General features: G+C 37.4%; 1 protein-coding gene across 13 annotated transcripts in view; it reads left to right on the top strand.

The window, feature by feature from the left end:
- The window catches only part of ZDHHC20 (zDHHC palmitoyltransferase 20), an 82,468-nt gene that overhangs the window by 15,130 nt on the left and 48,429 nt on the right, over positions 1–18,909 (top strand). For all 13 annotated transcript variants that reach the window (XR_013447048.1, XR_013447050.1, XR_013447051.1 and 10 more), the window contains exon 2: positions 16,327–16,353. Coding sequence is in view for 9 of the 13 variants with exons in the window: in XM_078070581.1 (XP_077926707.1) it covers positions 16,327–16,353 (27 nt within the window). In the remaining 4 variants the exon portion in view is untranslated. The remainder of the gene's footprint in view (positions 1–16,326; positions 16,354–18,909) is intronic.

Consider the following 18,909-nt stretch of genomic DNA (forward strand, 5'->3'; position numbering starts at 1 on the left):
GCTGATCAGTACTGAAGGGACTGTGCCTCTGAAAAAAGTGGTGTTACCAGTAGATATGAGGGGTAATAGCTAATTTCTTCTACTTACCTTTTGTTACTAAATTCATGATTTAGGAAGAAAAATCATTATTTCTATAGATGACAAAAAGGTACTTGAAAAATCCCAACGTCTATGCCTAATTTTTAAAAAGGCTAAATAAAATTGGAATAAGTGGTTTTTGAACAAAATTGCACACACACAAAATATTCGATCAGTTTCCACTAAAACCAGAAACAAAAGATGCTTATTACCATGGCCATTGCTGTGTAGCATTGTACTGTATTAACAAAATCAATTACCATATTCAATCAAGAGAAAATAATTAGAAGCATAAGAAGGAAAGGAAGGGGGAAAGCTATTTCTGTGTATAGATGATGTGTTAGTGTATGTTGAAAAGCCAAGAGGATCAATAACAACAGAATACCCAAACAAAAAGAATTGAGTAAAATTAGCAAACAAAAACCAGGTTACAAAATTAGCAAACAAAAACCAATACTTTCTGTATATACATAATAATTTGTTTGAGAACATGGTGGAAGAAAAGTCTCTGTTTCCACTAACATCAAAAAGATAAAATACTTAAGAATAAACTTAAGAAATATGCCAGATCTGTAAGAGGAAAACATTCTTGAAAAACAAAACGTAGGCTTGAACAAGTGGAAAGACATTGCATATTTCATGTTCATGGATAGAATAACTCAACATTACAAAGATTTCTGTTCTCCCCAAGTTAATGTATAAATGAATTCTATTCCCAGTAAGTTTTCTTTTTTCTGGCACTAGACAAGTTGATCCTAAAAGTCATGGGGAAAAATAAACAGAAAAGAATCAGGAAACCTCTGAAAAAGAAGAGTTAAAAAGGGGGCAAACCCTACTCTACCATGTTTTAAACCACAAAGCCTGTATAATTAAAACTATTAGGGTAGGGGGCTTATGAGAACTCTCTACTTTCTGTTCAGTTTTGCTCCAAACCTAAAACTGCTCTAAAAAATAAAGTCTGTTATAAGAACAATTGTATGTTATGATATGTGGACAGACATATGGCCAATGGAACAGAACAGAATGTCCAGAAATAGTAACTATAGAAATTTAGAACGTGATAAAAGTAGCATCTCAAATCACAGAGGAACAGATGGGACAACTGAATAGATATTTGGTGAGAGATAAAATCAGGTCCATGCCTCGTACGATATTCCAAGATAAAATTCCAAGATTCCAAACTGATAAAATCTTATTTTTTCTTATATTTTAAACTTTTAATTTTAAAATAATTTCAGACTTGTGAAAAATAGTACAAAGAATTTTCTTATACCCTTCACCCTGATTCCCTAAATGTTATTATTTGCTACACGTTCTTTGTTATTCATTCTCTGAAACAGAGAATGAATTGCAGATATAATGTCCCTTTACCAATAAATACCTCAGTGATATTTCCCAAGAACAAGAATATCTGTCGGTTCAAGCTTCTATAACAGAATACCACAGACCAGGTGGCTTATAAGCACCAGAAATTTCTTTCTCCTCATCCTGGAATCTGGGAAGTCCCACATGAGGGCAGCAGCATATTTGTTGTGAGGTGCGGGCCTACTCCTAGTTCCTAGACAGCCATGTGCTCACTGAGTCATCACATGGCAGAAGGGACTTGGGAGCTCTCTGAGGTCTCCTAAAAGGGCACTAATCCCATTCGTGAAGACTTCACCTTCATGATCTAATCACCACCCAAGGGCCCCATCTTCAATACCATCACATCGGGCATTAGGATTTAACATAGGAATGGGGGGGGGGGGCGGCACAAACATTCAGTCTATAACAGAACATTTTCTTATATAATCAGAGTACAATTATCAAAATCAGGAAATTAGCATTGATAAAATACTGAATAAGGCTTATAGATTACAGTAGTATTTTATCAATGCTTTTGGAAGAAAGATTAGTTGCCCCACTAATCCCTTCTGCTCCACAGTCCAGACTATGCTCACACACTGCAGTTGGTTATCATGCTCTTTAGTGTCCTTTAATCTGGAAGAGTTCCTCAGTGTTGCCTTCTCTTTCATGACCATAACAGTTTTGAAGAGTACAGGCTTCTTTGTAGAATGTCCCTCAAATTAGGTTCGTCTGATGTTTCCTCATGATTAGATTCTCAAAGTAACATTTTTAGCAAGAATACCACAAAAGTGATGTTCCATCATTGAATGTACCATTTCTAGGACTGTTAACTTTAATCACCACTTCAGGTGGTATCTGCCAAGTTTCTCCATTCTGTAAGGGTACAGTTTTTCTTTGTAATTAATAAGTATTTTGGTAGACTCAGAGGTACCACACAGATCCTTCGAGGAAGGACTTTGCTGCTCAGTTGTGAAAGGTGTGGTCTGCAAACAGCTTCTAGCTGTTAGCTCTTTCTTTCAGCATGACTAACTTCACCCAAGGTCACACCCTTCCTGTGCCAGCCTGCATTCAGTGCCTGAGTGAGAAGGGGCCTGGCTGCTTTAGAGCTCTCTGCTAGTTGGCCAAGATTTTGATAAGCCTGCACTGCAGTTAGATTTCTCCTTAGAACATAGCCTGTACCCCAGACTCTCTCTCAGCATCTGATTCCAGAGAACCCAACCTGAGACAAGTGTCTTTGTGGGGAAATACCTTGAGACTCTGTAAATCTGTTCCTGATTACTTGCATTACTCTTTTTAGCATCTGTTGAGGATTCTTGCTTGAAACCGTTATTATTGTGCTGGTTGCCAAATGGTGATTTTTCTAATTCTATGATTTCGTCTACATTTTCTAGTTAGAATTCTATAAGGAAGAGCTTTCCCTCCTCCCCAGTTAATTCATTTACATCTGCACGCTGTCATGGATTCTTTTTTTATGGATTATGATCTGTCATTTATTTTATTGCTCAAATTGTCCCAGATTTGGCCAGTAGGAGCCCCTTCAATTTGGTTTCTCTATCCTTTTGACATGTCCCCATCATTTATTCCTTCCTTACTTTCTGGTACCACAAGATTTCTCAGGCTTATCTGACACTTTTCCCATGCTGGAATCTGCCATTTCAAAATGGACCACATTTGAATGTAAAAAATAAAAGCATTCAAATACTAGAAAGAAACATGGGTGGATGATCTTATAACCAGGGAGTGAGGAAAGCCCAACAGAAAAAAATGGATAAGTATCATAAACAGTTCACAACAACAGCAAAAAAGAATGGCTCGTAAAACACATGAAAAGATACTTACTCTCTTGTATAAGAAAATGCAAAGTAAAATTACCCTGTGATACAAAATGTTTGGAAACACTTTATTGGGTACACGATGGAGAAACAGGCAGTCTGATGCAATGCCTGTAGGAGTATAAAATGGTACAACTTCTATAAACAAGGGATTCGGGAAAACCAGGCAGATTAACTTTTGGTCCAGTAATTTCAAATTAGGAATCTACACTGAGAATAAACTTTCACAAATAAACAACACATGCATAAAGTTATTCATTGCCACATTGTTTGTAGCAGTAGAGATTGGAGACAACCCAAATGTCTATCAGTAGAGGCCTGATTATATAACTGGAACACCCACACAATGGAGTACTGTGCAGTGCTTTAAAACACAATGATTGTCTCTATGTACTGATGTGCGTGATTTCTAGGGTGTGGTGAGAAAAGCAAGGTGCGGAATAGGTATATAAAGGAAGAAATCAGAAATATTTTATTTAATACATTTATTTACTTTGCAGAAGGAAATAGGATAAAGCAAACTAATAAAAATGATTGCCTGGGGTGAGAAGGTAAGAAAGGAAAGCCAGGCCTTTCTGAGTACGTTTTTATATAGTTTTGACTTTTAAACCATTTATATTTTTTACATATCCAAAAAAATAAAATTAAACAGGAGGAAAAGCAAACTGTAAAATTTGGAATCATGAAACAAATGAACTTAATTTTATGTGAAGTTGGTACCGTACACAGAGGAAAGAATGATTTCAAGTGGCTTTTGAATATCGTACTCCTTAGTGGGATACAGTTTAAAGCCAAAACAAAACAGAATTTTAAAACTGCAAAGAAAACTTAAACTAGTATGCAGTGTTTAAACTATTTTAGGTATACTTTAGGATGAACTGAATAAGTAAATCAATTAGGAGCTAAGATTTTCATTGTATATAAACATAAAAAGATACAAATATAATGCCTAAGAAATTAAGGAGAAACTTTGTAATATTCTATTTGAATTGGAAGTATCAATGTGAATATAATTAGGTATATACTACTACTTCTGTCATCCCAAAGGGCCTTTAAAGCAGTGAAACTCCAGTAGCTATGAGCACCCCTGGTATTCAAAGGTTGGTTTCTAAATATCATTAAAAGGAACCAGATGCAGGGCACCTGGTTGGCTCAGCCCATAGAGTAATGTGACTTGATTTTGGGGTCATGAGTTCAAGCCCCACACTGGAGGTAGAGCCTACTTAAAACAAACAAACAAAACCAATGCTCCTTGGAGAAATGGCTAATTTCAGGGGCTGGAGGTGGGAAAAAATATAAAGTGAGCCTGGGATATCTTGTGCTAGACAGCAAGGAAGTGCTCAAAGACTAATGGGGATGATTCAGGAGGATGCAGGAGTCGGTTGGAAGAGCAGTGGCCAAAGATGAGACAGTTTGAACATAAGAAAGAATGAGTGTAGTTGATAATGGCACATTAGATAAAGAAAAATCCATGTTTCCCTATTGATATTCAAAACAAGAACATTAAAATTTATTTGCTAACAGTGGAGTTGAATGTCATACCAGCATCCTATTCTGAAAATGGGTAAGTAAAGGGAAATAATTAAGTTTTTGTGCTGCCTTTTTAGGAAGCTCTAGTTCATCCCCAGTTGAAAGCTCTTTACAGAAGAATGCCAGCTTGAAAGTATAGAAATAAATAACAGAGGGTTTTTCATGGTGATTTTCAAATTCTACAAAATAATTGATTTAGCAGATTATCGGTGGATGCTAACACCATTGGGTGAAAAGTTTTGGGGGAAGAAGATATTCACATACCGCTAACATTTTACCCCACAAAAACCTTCATGATTGTTAAAGTGGAAAATGTACTTTTACAAAGGAGAGACCTGGTGGTCACCACCTTGTTAAGTGACCCAAACGTAGCATCACTGATAGTGACAAACCTAAATAATGTACCTGATGTGCTGAACACAGTGCCCAGAATACTTCATACCTGAGTATTCTTGTCCATTCTCTCCCTCCCACCCTCAAATTACATTCAAATCTTTAGACTTGGAGTGGAATATTAGAAAGAGGAGTTTGGGGTAGGGGTCAGAGGATGAAATCAGCCACCAAAAAGAAACAGACAAATCCAGAATGTAGTACATTTCACAAGACATCTGGCCTGTTCTTTTCAAAAAGTCACTGTCATATGAGATTCTAGGAAGGTGATGGTAATGGTGTATTATTTTTGAGTCTCCCCAAATTACTGCATAAAAATGTTCAACAACTTGAATATCTACAACAAAACCAGTTTCCTAGAGAATGGGAATGAGTTTTAGACAACCAGAATGACTACTGGATATTAACTCTGATATGAACATTAAATATGTATTTATTACCTTATTACCTATGAGCAAAAGTAATAAGGAAGAGAGGCTATAGTTTGTAATGGATACATGATCTAACAGAGTAGATATAGTACAGCTATTAGAAAATGGACAACAATGTAAAAAAATTATTTAATTAATCATATTTTCAGTAATTATATTGGTCTCATTATCGAGGCTGTTGGGTGGGCAATATGGGATAAAGAAAATGGGAGGGGGGAAAGATGGCGGAGGAGTAGGGGACCCTATTTCAACTGGTCCCTGGACTTGAGCTGGATATCTGCCAGACCACTCTGAGCACCCACAAAACCAGCCTGAGATGTAAGAAGATCTGGATCTCTACAAACAGAATATCGCAGGCGGTTGGTTTTGAGGTATGAAGCGGGGAGCCGTGATTCCGCGGGCAGACATCGGAGGATAAACGGTAGCGGGAGGGTGCCTGGCCGTGGGGATCCTACACCACCGGTGAGTGACAGCCTTGCGCGCTGTGGACAGGGCACAGACTTGCAGACCGATAGTGGCGGGGAAAGGAGTCTAGGGCAGCCCCCAGGGTGGAAAACCGGAGCACCTGAGTGGCGGGGTCACGCGTGTGATCTGGGGGCAACTGGCGGTTTTAGAAGCACAAAGGGCAGAGACGTGCCCCGACCTGGAGGCAGGACTGGGAGTGCTGCGGAGGGGTGCACAACCCAGGACTCTGCAGTTTATAGCAGCACGGACAGAAACGGAGACGATGTGGCCTGGAGAGCTCACTGAAGAACAGACTGAGGTCTCTCTGCTCTGAGGCAGTGGGTTGGAAACGGTCTCTTCTGCTCCGACTCGCGGAAGAGACGTGGAAAGCCGCTAGGCAAAGCCGCCAGAGAACAAAAGCCCCCAAAACTGATTCCCGCTGAGCCCATCCCCCGCCACAGGGGGGCAGGGCAACTCCGCCCAAACAGGGTTGCCTGAGTAACAGCGCGGCAGGCCCCTCCCGCAGAAGACAGGCTGGGAAAACAAGAGGCCAGCAACCCTAAGGTCCCAAGAAAACAGGTGCATCTTGCTTGGGTTCTGGTCAATAATTTGGACTCTATACATTCCCTCAAACACCCATCAACAGAATGACTAGGAGGAGGAGCCCCCAAAATAGAAAAGACTCAGAGATTATGACTTACGCTGCAGATTTACAAATGGATGCAGATATAACCAAGATGTCGGAGATGGAATTCAGGCTAGCAATTGTGAAGACAATGGCTAGAATGGAGAAATCAGTTAATGGCAACATAGAGTCTCTAAGGGCAGAAATGAAAGCTGAATTGGCAGAACTTAAAAATGCTATCAATGAGATCCAATCCAATCTAGATAATCTAACAACTAGGGTAACTGAGGCAGAAGAACGAATAAGTGACCTGGAAGACAATACAATAGATAAAAAGGGAAAAGAGGAGGCCAGGGAAAAACAACTCAGAATCCATGAAAATAGAGAAATAAGTGACACCATGAAGCATTCCAATGTCAGAATAATTGGAATCCCAGAGGGAGTGGAGAGAGAGAAAGGACTAGAAGATGTATTTGAGCAAATCATAGCTGAGAACTTCCCTACTCTGGGGAATGAAACAAACATTCATGTCCTAGAGGCAGAGAGGACCCCTCCCAAGATCAAGGAAAATAGGCCAACATCCCGGCATGTAATAGTAAAACTTGCAAATCTTAGAACCAAGGAAACCATCTTAAGGGCAGTTAGGGGGAAGAGACTCCTTACGTACAGAGGGAGGAACATCAGAATAACGTCAGACCTATCCACAGAGACCTGGCAAGCCAGAAAGGCCTGGCAAGACGTATTCAGGGTACTAAATGAGAAGAACATGCACCCAAGAATACTTTATCCAGCAAGGCTTTCATTCAGAATGGATGGAGAGATGCAGAGCTTCCACGACTGGCAGAAACTGAAAGAATATGTGACCATTAAGCCGGCCCTGCAAGAAATATTAAGGGGGGATTCTATAAAAGGAGAAAGACCCCAAGAGTGATATACAACAGAAATTTACAGGGACAATCTACAAAAACAATGTCTTCACAGGCAACATGATGACAATTAATTCATATCTTTCAATAATCACTCTCAACGTGAATGGCCTAAATGCTCCCATAAAACGGCACAGGGTTGCAGATTGGATAAAAAGACAGGACCCATCCATATGCTGCCTACAAGAGACTCATTCTGAACCTAAAGATACATCCAGACTGAAAGTGAAGGGATGGAGATCCATCTTCCATGCCAGCGGACCTCAAAAGAAAGCTGGGGTAGCAATTCTTTTATCAGACAAATTAGATTTTAAACTAAAGTCTGTAATTAGAGACACAGAAGGACACTATATCATTCTTAAAGGGTCTATCCAACAAGAAGATCTAACAATTGTAAATATCTATGCCCGCAACATGGGAGCAGCCATCTACATAAGCCAACTGTTAACCAAAATAAAGAGTCATATTGATAACAATACATTAATTATAGCAGACCTCAGTACTCCACTCTCAGCAATGGACAGATCATCTAAGCAGAAAATCAACAAGGAAACAAGAGCTTTGAATGATACATTGGACCAGATGGACCTCATAGATATTTACAGAACATTCCACCCTAAAACAACAGAATACTCATTCTTCTAGAGCAGACATGGAACTTTCTCCAGAATTGACCACATACTGGGTCACAAATCAGGTCTCAACCGATACAAAAAGATTGAGATTATTCCCTGCATATTCTCAGACCACAATGCTTTGAAACTGGAACTCAATCACAAGAGAAAAATTTGGCAGAAATTCAAACACTTGGAAGCTAAACACCACTCTGCTCAAGAATGTTTGGGTCAACCAGGAAATCAAAGAAGAACTTAAACAATTCATGGAAATCAATGAGAACAAAAACACATCGGTCCAAAACCTATGGGATACTGCAAAGGCGGTCCTAAGGGGGAAATATATAGCCATCCAAGCCTCACTCAAAAAAATAGAAAAATCCCGAATTCACCAACTGACTCTACACCTTAAAGAACTAGAGAAAAAGCAACAAACGATGCCTAAGCCACGCATTAGAAGAGAAATAATTAAAATTAGAGCAGAGATCAATGAATTAGGAACCAGAAACACAGTAGATCAAATCAACGAAACTAGAAGCTGGTTCTTTGAAAGAATTAATAAGATCGATAAACCACTGGCCAGACTTCTCCAAAAGAAAAGAGAAAGGACCCAAATTAATAAAATTATGAATGAAAGGGGAGAGATCACGACTATCACCAAGGAAATAGAAACAATTATTAGAAATTATTATCAACAACTATATACCAATAAACTGAGCAATCTGGATGAAACGGAGGCCTTCCTGGAAACCTATAAGCTGCCAAGACTGAAACAGGAAGAAATTGACAACCTGAATAGGCCAATAACCAGTAACGAGATTGAAGCAGTGATCAAAAACCTCCCAAAAAACAAGAGTCCAGGGCCTGATGGATTCCCTGGGGAATTCTACCAAACATTCAAAGAAGAAATAATTCTTATTCTACTGAAGCTGTTTCAAAAAATAGAAACAGAAGGAAAACTTCCAAACTCATTCTATGAGGCCAGCATTACCTTAATCCCCAAACCAGGCAAAGACCCCATCAAAAAGGAGAATTTCAGACCAATATCCCTGATGAATATGGATTCCAAAGTCCTCAACAAAATCCTAGCTAATAGGATCCAACAATACATTAAAAGGATCATCCACCACGACCAAGTGGGATTTATCCCCGGGATGCAAGGGTGGTTCAACATTCGCAAATCAATCAATGTGATAGAACACATTAATAAGAGGAGGGAGAAGAACCATATGGTCCTCTCAATTGATGCAGAAAAAGCATTTGGCAAAATACAACATCCTTTCCTGATTAAAACTCTTCAGAGTATAGGGATAGAGGGAACATTCCTCAAGTTCATAAAATCCATCTATGAAAAACCCACAGCGAATATCATCCTCAATGGGGAAAAGCTCTGAGAGCCTTTCCCTTAAGATCAGGAACACGTCAAGGATGCCCACTCTTGCCACTATTGTTCAACATAGTACTAGAAGTCCTAGCAAAGGCAATCAGACAACAAAAAGAAATAAAAGGTATTCAAGTTGGCAAAGAAGAAGTCAAACTCTCTCTTTTTGCAGACATGATACTTTATGTGGAAAACGCAAAAGACTCCACCCCCAAATTACTAGAACTCATCCAGCAATTCAGTAATGTGGCAGGATACAAAATCAATGCACAGAAATCAGTTGCTTTCTTATACACTAACAACACATCTGTAGAAAGAGAAATTAGAGAAATGATTCCATTTACAAAAGCACCAAAAACCATAAGATACCTTGGAATAAACCTAACCAAAGAGGTAAAGGATCTACACTCTAGGAACTACAAAACACTCATGAAAGAAATTGAAGAAGACACAAAAAGATGGAAAAATATTCCATGCTCATGGGTCGGAAGAATAAACATTGTTAAAATGTCTATGCTACCCAGAGCAATCTATACCTTCAATGCCATCCCGGTCAAAATTCCAATGGCGTTTTTCAAAGTGCTGGAACAAACAATCCTAAAATTTGTATGGAATCAGAAAAGACCCCGAATTGCCAAGGAAATGTTGAAAAAGAAAAACAAAGCTGGGGGCATCATGTTGCCCGATTTCAAGCTATATTACAAAGCTGTGTTCACCAAGACAGCATGGTACTGGCACAAAAACAGACATATAGACCAATGGAACAGAATAGAGAACCCAGATATGGACCCTCAACTCTATGGTCAAATAATCTTTGACAAAGCAGGAAAAAACATGCAATGGAAAAAAGACAGTCTCTTCAATAAATGGTGCTGGGAAAATTGGACAGCCACATGCAGAAGATTGAAACTCGACTATTCTCTAACACCATTCACAAAGATAAACTCAAAGTGGATGAAAGACCTCAATGTGAGACAGGAATCCATCCAAATCCTAGAGGAGAACATAGGCAGTAACCTCTTTGGCATCGCCCACAGCAACTTCTTTCAAGATACATCTCCAAAAGCTAGTGAAACAAAAGCAAAAATGAACTTTTGGGACTTCATCAAGATAAAAAGCTTCTGCACAGCAAAGGAAACAGTCAACAAAACAAAGAGGCAACCCACGGAATGGGAGAAGATATTTGCAAATGACACTACAGATAAAGGGCTGGTATCCAAGATCTATAAAGAACTTCTCAAACTCAACACCCAAAAAACAAATAATCAAGTCAAAAAGTGGGCAGAAGATACGGAAAGACACTTCTCTGAAGAAGACATACAAATGGCTAACAGACACATGAAAAAACGTTCATCATCATTAGCCATCAGGGAAATCCAAATCAAAACCACATTGAGATACCACCTTACATCAGTTAGAATGGCAAAAATGGACAGGGAAAGAAACAACAAATGTTGGAGAGGTTGTGGAGAAAGGGGAACCCTCTTACACTGTTGGTGGGAATGCAAGTTGGTACAGCCACTTGGAAAACAGTGTGGAGGTTCCTCAAAAATTTAAAAATAGAGCTACCCTATGACCCAGCAATTGCACTACTGGGTATTTACCCCAAAGACACAGATGTAGTGAAAAGAAGGGCCATATGCACCCCAATGTTCATAGCAGCAATGTCCGCAATAGCCAAACTGTGGAAAGAGCCAAGATGCCCTTCAGCAGATGAATGGATAAAGAAGATGTGGTCCATATATACAATGGAATATTACTCAGCCATCAGAAAGGATGACTACCCAACTTTTACATCAACATGGATGGGACTGGAGGAGATTATGCTAAGTGAAATAAGTCAAGTAGAGAAAGTCAATTATATGGTTTCACTTATTTGTGGAACATAAGGAATAGCATGGAGGACATTAGGAGAAGGAAGGGAAAAATGGGGGGGGAATCAGAGGGAGAGATGAACATGAGACTATGGACTCTGAGAAACAAACAGGGTTTTAGAGGGGAGGGGGGAGGGGGGATTGGTTAGCCCGGTGATGGGTATTAAGGGGGGCACGTACTGCATGGAGTGCTGGGTGTTATACGAAAACAATGGATCGTGGATCACCACATCAAAAACCAATGATGTATTGTATGGTGACTAACATAACATAATAAAATTAAAAAGAAAAAGAAAAAATCTGTTATTTCTATACACCAATAATGAAGCAGTAAAAAAAAAAAAAGAAAGAAAAGAAAAAATGAATGTGATATTCTAATTCTTCATCCTTTCTGTCCTTGAGAACCAGGATTTTCAGTGGTTAAAAAAAGAAAAAAAAAGGAGATACAATTAAAAGATGAATGATAAAAACTTTGCAAACTTGAATTTGAATTATTACTATGAACTCATAAGGTGTTTTATCTTTAAAAAAAAGTATATGTATGCACATACATAGATAGTAATGGGGGTAAAACTGTTAATTAACAGACAAATCATTTATGTAGAAAATCCCCAAGAATAGACAAAAACACTACTAAAAACTAGTAATTGAATTTATTAGCAAGTTCACAGGATACAAGATCAATAAAAATGGGTTATATTTCTACCAAGAATCCAAATTGAAATTTTTAAAACACTATAATCACATGAAAAACATTAAATACGGGGCGCCTGGGTGGCTCAGTTGTTAAGCATCTGCCTTCGGCTCAGGTTATGGGTTATGATCCCAGGGTTCTGGGATTGAGCCCTGCATCAGGTTCCCTGCCCAGTAGGGAGTCTGCTTCTCCCTCTTCCTCTGCCCCTCCCTCTGCTTGTGTTCTCTCTCTCGCTGTCTCTCTCTCTCTGTCAAATAAATAAAATCTTAAAAAAAAATTAAATACTTTAGGGATAAATCTAACAAAAGACCTACAAGTTTTTGTGTATTGATGAGATAAAATCTAAAATGAAGAAATACACTGTGTTCATAGAATGGAAGGCTGATTATTGCTAAGATGTCAGTTCTTTCCAAACTGATCTAGGGAGTCAACACAATGCCAAACAAAATCCCAGCAGGCATTTTTTTTTTTTTAAGAAATCAGTAAGATAAGCTTAGAATTTATATGGAAATGCAAAAGACCTAAAATAGCCAAAACACTTTTGAAAAAGAACAAGTTGGAGGACTCCCACTATCTTGTTTCAAGATTTACTATGAGCTACATGTAATCAAGTCATGTGGTATTGGGATAAGAATGGACATATACATCAATAGGACAGAATAGAGTTCAGAAATAAACCCTTACACATATAAGTTTAATTTTTAATCAATTTTTGTCAAAAGTTCCAAGGCAATTCAGTAGAGAAAGGAGTTTCAGCTAACAATATTGGAACTACTGGGCATCTATATACAATAAAATTAATCTCAACCCTTACTTTATACCATATTTTTAAAAATCAGCTTTTAAAATAGATCACAGACCTAAATGTGAAACCTCTAAAACTTCTAGAAGGAAACATATGAGCAAATCTTTGTGTCTTTTGGTTGGCAAAGATTTCTTAAAAAGGACACGAAGCATGAACCATAAAAGAAAAAATTGATAAATTGGACTTCATTAAAATTAAACTTTTCTGTTCTTCAAAGAAAACAACATATGGACTAGAAGGAAATATTTGCAGAATATATTTGTTAAAGGACTATATCCAGAGTACATAAAGAACCCACAGTTCAATAATAAGGGAGATAATGATCAAAAAGTAGCCAACAATTTCAACACACAACTTCACAAAGAAGAGGTGTAGGGGTGGCCAATAAGCATGTGAAACGATACTCAACATTGTTAGTCATTAAGGAAATACAAAATCACAATGAGATATCACTATATATTTTTTAGAATAGCTAAAAATTTAAATATTGACCATTCCAAATGTTGATGAGGATGTGGAACAACTTGTAACTCATACATTTTTGGTAGGGAATGTAAAACAATACAACCACTTTTGAAAACAGTTTGGCTGTTTCTGATAAAGTTAAACATAGATCCAGCAATCTTATATCTAGATATTTTCCCCAATAATGAAAATATATGTCCACCCACGGCTTGCACAGGAGTATTCATAATAGCCAAAAACCGAAAGCAAATGCCTTATCAGTTGGTGAATGGATAAGCAAGTTGTGCTGCCTCCATACAGTAGAATACTACTCAGCAGTAAAAAGAAACAATTTGTTAATTAGAATTTCCAGTTCCAGGACAAGTGAATACATACTCTTCCTATTTTTCCTGCTAAGTACAACTAAGACCCCTAGATATTATGCATAAAGCAAACATAAGACAATTCTGAAACATGGACAGAGAAAGGCAGATCAGCTGGGGACCTTGGTACCTGAGAAATGATATGGTGGTGAATTCCCTGGGTTTTCTTTATATCCTATCCTGTATGCTAGAGAAGCTGGCAACCTGGAAATACCAATGAGCACCAATGAAAAGCCCCAAGAAAAGCTGGTTTTCTTTAGTCAAACAGGAAAGGGGCTACCCATAGCAAGACAAAACTAGGCAGTAACTGCCCTACTTCAGCCAAAAATGATGGGAAAACTCCACTCTGTCCCCACTTTCTCCAGCAGAGGCTGAGTATGAGCTTAGACTTCCCCTAGACTTCCCCCTTGCTCAGCTGTAACAAGGCACACCTCTTGTATCTCCCCACTTTCCTACTGGGGTGGTGTCAGAGAAGGTGAAGTCCTGGGCAATAGGTAGACTCCCATCCTCCCTGGGCAGTGATAATGCACCTCTCCCCATATGGTATCAGTGGAGGCCTTGGCTGGAGCACTTGTGTTATCTTGCTCAATTATGTCTGTACCTGGAATTTTATCTTTTTAGGTGGCTTTATAAATAAAACTTTTCTTTAGTTATAATTTCTATATAGTGATTGCATGTTTACTGGAAGGTTACTGATTTCCGTATGCCACTACCACCTCTTGTTTATAATAGTTTTTCAGTTGGTTTTCTTTGACTATAAAGGCATATAGTCTTATAATCTGCACATAGTGATACATTTGCTTCTTTTCCATTTTTAAACTACTAATTTATTTCTCAGAATTGTGTGCCTTGTATAGTGCTTCCCAATCATTTCACAGCATTGAAAATTGTATTTTTAGTGTATATTAGCATAAATGGGAAATGCTTTGTGAGGCCAGAGGGGACCAGCCCAGGATCTAACTACTCCAGTGTTCTACCAGACTGACCTGAGATGGGTTGAGAAGAAGCCCTATGCCTCTCTAAAACAATGCTTTAAAAAAAAAAAAAATCATGAACTTGCTTATTTTATTTCTAAACTTTAGTGGGACTACTTCTATAGTGTTTCTCATTAAATTATGCTGGTTTGGGGATTGAAGTAGATATATTTTAGTTTATTAAGGAAGTGTCCAGGTACTCCTCTGTTTTATCAACAGATTTTAGTCAAAAATGGTTATTGATTAACAAACATTGCTGAAGCATTGCTGCTGTATGCCAGGCTTTAGAACTAAAACAATGAATAAGGTGAGAGACACTATAGGAAATAATACAAGTCAAAGTAGACTTGAGCTCAGATATCTGTCTACACTACACGTCCCTAGTTCTGTGATCTTAGGCAAGTCATTTAATTATTTTGAGCCTTAGCTTACTTATCTGTAAAATAGAGCTAATAATAACTTTTAGAGTTGTTATTCTAAGACATGATTCCACACTTGTGCAGTCCAGTAGGGTGAGATAGACATATTACCAAGTAATTGCAAAAAAAAAATGAGGTGGTATGGTAGAGATGGAAAAATGAGCAGTGGCGATATAAAGGAGTATCTGCTCTGCCTAAAGAGGGACTTAGGACAGCTTTACAGAGGTGACAGTATTTAAACTGGGCCTTGGAGGATGAATAGGGGAAGGCACAATACCTGTGAAACTGCTTGATGTATTTAGGAAACTGCCATTTGTTCAGGATAATTAGACCGTAGGTATGGGCAAATGACAGACTGGAGAGGTAGACAGATTGTCGATCACAGAGGGACTATAGTTGTTACCCTGAGTATTTTGGACTTTATTATGTAAGTGACTGGGAGGTGTTGAAGACTATTCAGCCATCAGATTTGCTGGTCGTGAGGTGTGTTAAGCCAATAGTTGAAAGTCTCTTTAAGCTATTATGTTGGAGGAGAGCCTGAAATAACGCAATGGGACAAATTGAGAGTAGATGACAGATTTGAAGAGTCATAGGTAGTAGAATTAACAGGACCTAGAGGCCATTGGACTATCTCTAGAGAAAGAATAAATAGCAATCCCCAGGGTCTTAGGCTAGGAGTCAGAAGCACTCTAAAATTAACAAGGATAAGTTCCTGTACTTTTTTCTATAGAAAAACACAAGTTATCTTGAGTATAGCTTGTAAGTTTGGTAAGGTACATCACAGACTGATGACATGAGCACCATAGAGGAGGGTCCTATTCTTTCTGTAGGTGTCAATAAAGTAAGAGCTAAAGGAAACGTAACTATAACGATATTAATAGACTTAAAATTAACAGAAGTCTGAAAAAAATTTTAATGTGATTGCAGTGTTGATAAAGAAAAATTTTATGTTTAACATTTTAGTGTTTTTAGGGTTTTTTTAAGTGCAATCCTGAATTTGCATTAGTGTTTACATTTTATAACTAAATTTTATTTTTGTGAAAATGATGTTAAGATGAGTAGTCAATCTGAAATAAAATGTATGTACAAATTGTTTAAAGTGTATTATTTATTCACTATTTTTCTTCTATTCTAGTTACTCTCTCTGGAAATGGAGAAAACGGTAAGGCACCTTAAGTCTCAATTTAAGTAGAATACGTATGGTATCCTAATTGTGACCCACATAGTTTTTATTTAGTGATGACTATATGTGTTTTTGTTTTCAGAAAGAAAATATATGTTTTTAAAGTTTAAGTAATTAAAAGGAGATACAGTATTGTGTTTATTCCTATTCAATATATTTTCATTTGTGTTATTTATATAAATTGAAGTAGCTGTTATTTTGTAAGGCATCTAGTACCCAAACTTCTTTGATATATTTATGTACATATTTATGCCTTGGATATTCTTCAGAATGCTTGATAGTAGTGACTCAAAGATTTTTAATACCAGTTCTAGCTAGGGTTGAGCAGATTTTGTTTCGTGATATCTAAATTTTATTTATGGTTCTCTTGTTTATATATTTGTTAAAAATAGTACTTTACTACTCACAGACATTTAACAAAATAACCAGACTGTAAATTTGTAAATTGTGTTACTAGTTCATTTTGAAAGGGAATTCTACTTTTTATAATGACTATTTAATGAGATAATGCCTAGAGGGAAAAATTCATTGCTCAGAATTTCAGCAAGCTAAAAGAAAATATTAAGTCTATTGAGATCAAATTTCAAAAATGAAATTTGATTTGAGATATGAAAATTCAGAGGATTTCCAAAATAGTTGGTTAGAAATTATTAATAAATATTTATTCTTATTGGCAATAATTAGGCATTAAGCATGTAAATCTCAAGTTGCCTTTGAATCTGATTTCTGAATTCTAGCCAGGGTTGAGGAGGAATAAATATAGACTCAATCTTGGTAGGCTTGATTTTCTTCCTTTAAATCAAAACTTTTCTATATGTGAAAGCACAGATACATAAAGCAGAGAACTTCTGAAGTACTTAGGAAAGAACATCTAACTTGTCTCATTATTTCTTGGAGCTATTTTCCCCATGTCTTTCAAAGAGTCTTTTGACAAGGTTGTTTGCCTTTTTGTTTTTTTAAATTCATTTACAGGTGATTTTTGAATCAGACTTTTTGATTTATAGGTTCAGATTTTGAGGTTGCTTTTTTTTTTTTTTTTTTGCTTTGATTTAATTTGCTTAGTTAACTAAGCTTTTACTTTATTACTTCTTTTTTTTAAGATTTATTTACTTATTTTAGAGAAAGAGAGAAAGCACGAGTGGGAGAGGCAGAGGGAGAGGGAGAGAGAATCTCACACAGACTCTGTGCTGAGCACAGAACCTAACACAAGGCTTGATCCCAGGACCCTGAGATAACAACCCAAGCTGAAACCAAGAGTCGGCCTACCAGCTGACTGTGCCAGCCAGGCACCCTGTTTATCTATTACTTCTAACTAATGGTTTATAGCATGTATATGTGATCAGAAGTTTTCTTATTAACAATCACATTATTTCAAATTTATATAAAAGCAGTATTTCCTGTTATCCTTTACATTATAGTTTGCTATTTTCCATTTGTTAAGTACTTATTACATTCCAGGCATGATGCTAAGAGATATATCAGTTTTTTTGTTTTTTTTTTTTAACTGAGGGTTAAGATTTTTTAAAGCAGACACCATTTTGTTCTTATATCTATGGAGAGCAGAAATACTCTAAAAATATTTTGGGAGTATATTTTATATGCTGACCTTAGTTGTAAGTAACTAAATGATTAAGAAGTTTAAAGTACCTCGGGGTTACCATTTATCTCAAAGCCATACAGTAGAATACAGATGAGGATTGACAAACTTGATTGAATATGGCGGCCAGGCAAAAATTTTAAAAAGTGAAGTGAGCTAGGTGAAGATAATATTGCAAACTCGGTAAATGGCCTCAGTGTTCATATAACAGTAGGAGACTGAGCTCCAGTATACTTTTCCAAAGGAAAATCAAATGAAGGAATGATATTGAATCCATTAGGTAGACCATGAGGTTCAACCTGGAGGGAACGGAGATGGTAGAGAATGCAGATTTTGAGAAGCCAAAATTTTCAATGAGGATGATAATCAGTTTTAGTGCACATGAAAAGAAAGCAAATTTGAAGATAGAAGGAAGTTGTGCTAAGGTTTTTGTCTTGGCATCAGATGTTGGCTCTGAAATAGGGTGTGACTACTAAGATGATGGGTAAAGTGGAGGAAAATAGACTTCTAAGTATGACATAATGAAAAGAACCTTGGATTTTTATCGAGCAGATATGGGTTTGAATCCTGGCTTTATCATTTACTAAGTGACATTGGGCAGGATATTAAATTCTCTGCACCTCGGTTTTCACATTTGTGAACTGAAAGAATACATTCCAGGACTACAGTGAGGGTTAGAAATAGGGTACACATTATATACCTTCTAATAGGCTTTCAGTAGGTGGAAGTAGTGATTTGAGTAGCTGTGGTCAAATATGGTTAGCAGGAAGTCCCAGTGTTTTATAATGCATTCATCAGTCATGAGTCATGCACATGGAGCTATTTCCCAGGAACATCACAGCCAAGGTGGAGTAGAAACTATGAACAACACATTTATACTGGCCATTGAGATGGACTGGAAGGAAGGAGACCAGTTGGCTTTTGCAGTGATCCAAATG

The sequence above is a fragment of the Halichoerus grypus genome, chromosome 4, assembly GCF_964656455.1.
Source record: "Halichoerus grypus chromosome 4, mHalGry1.hap1.1, whole genome shotgun sequence".
Lineage (NCBI taxonomy): Eukaryota > Metazoa > Chordata > Mammalia > Carnivora > Phocidae > Halichoerus > Halichoerus grypus.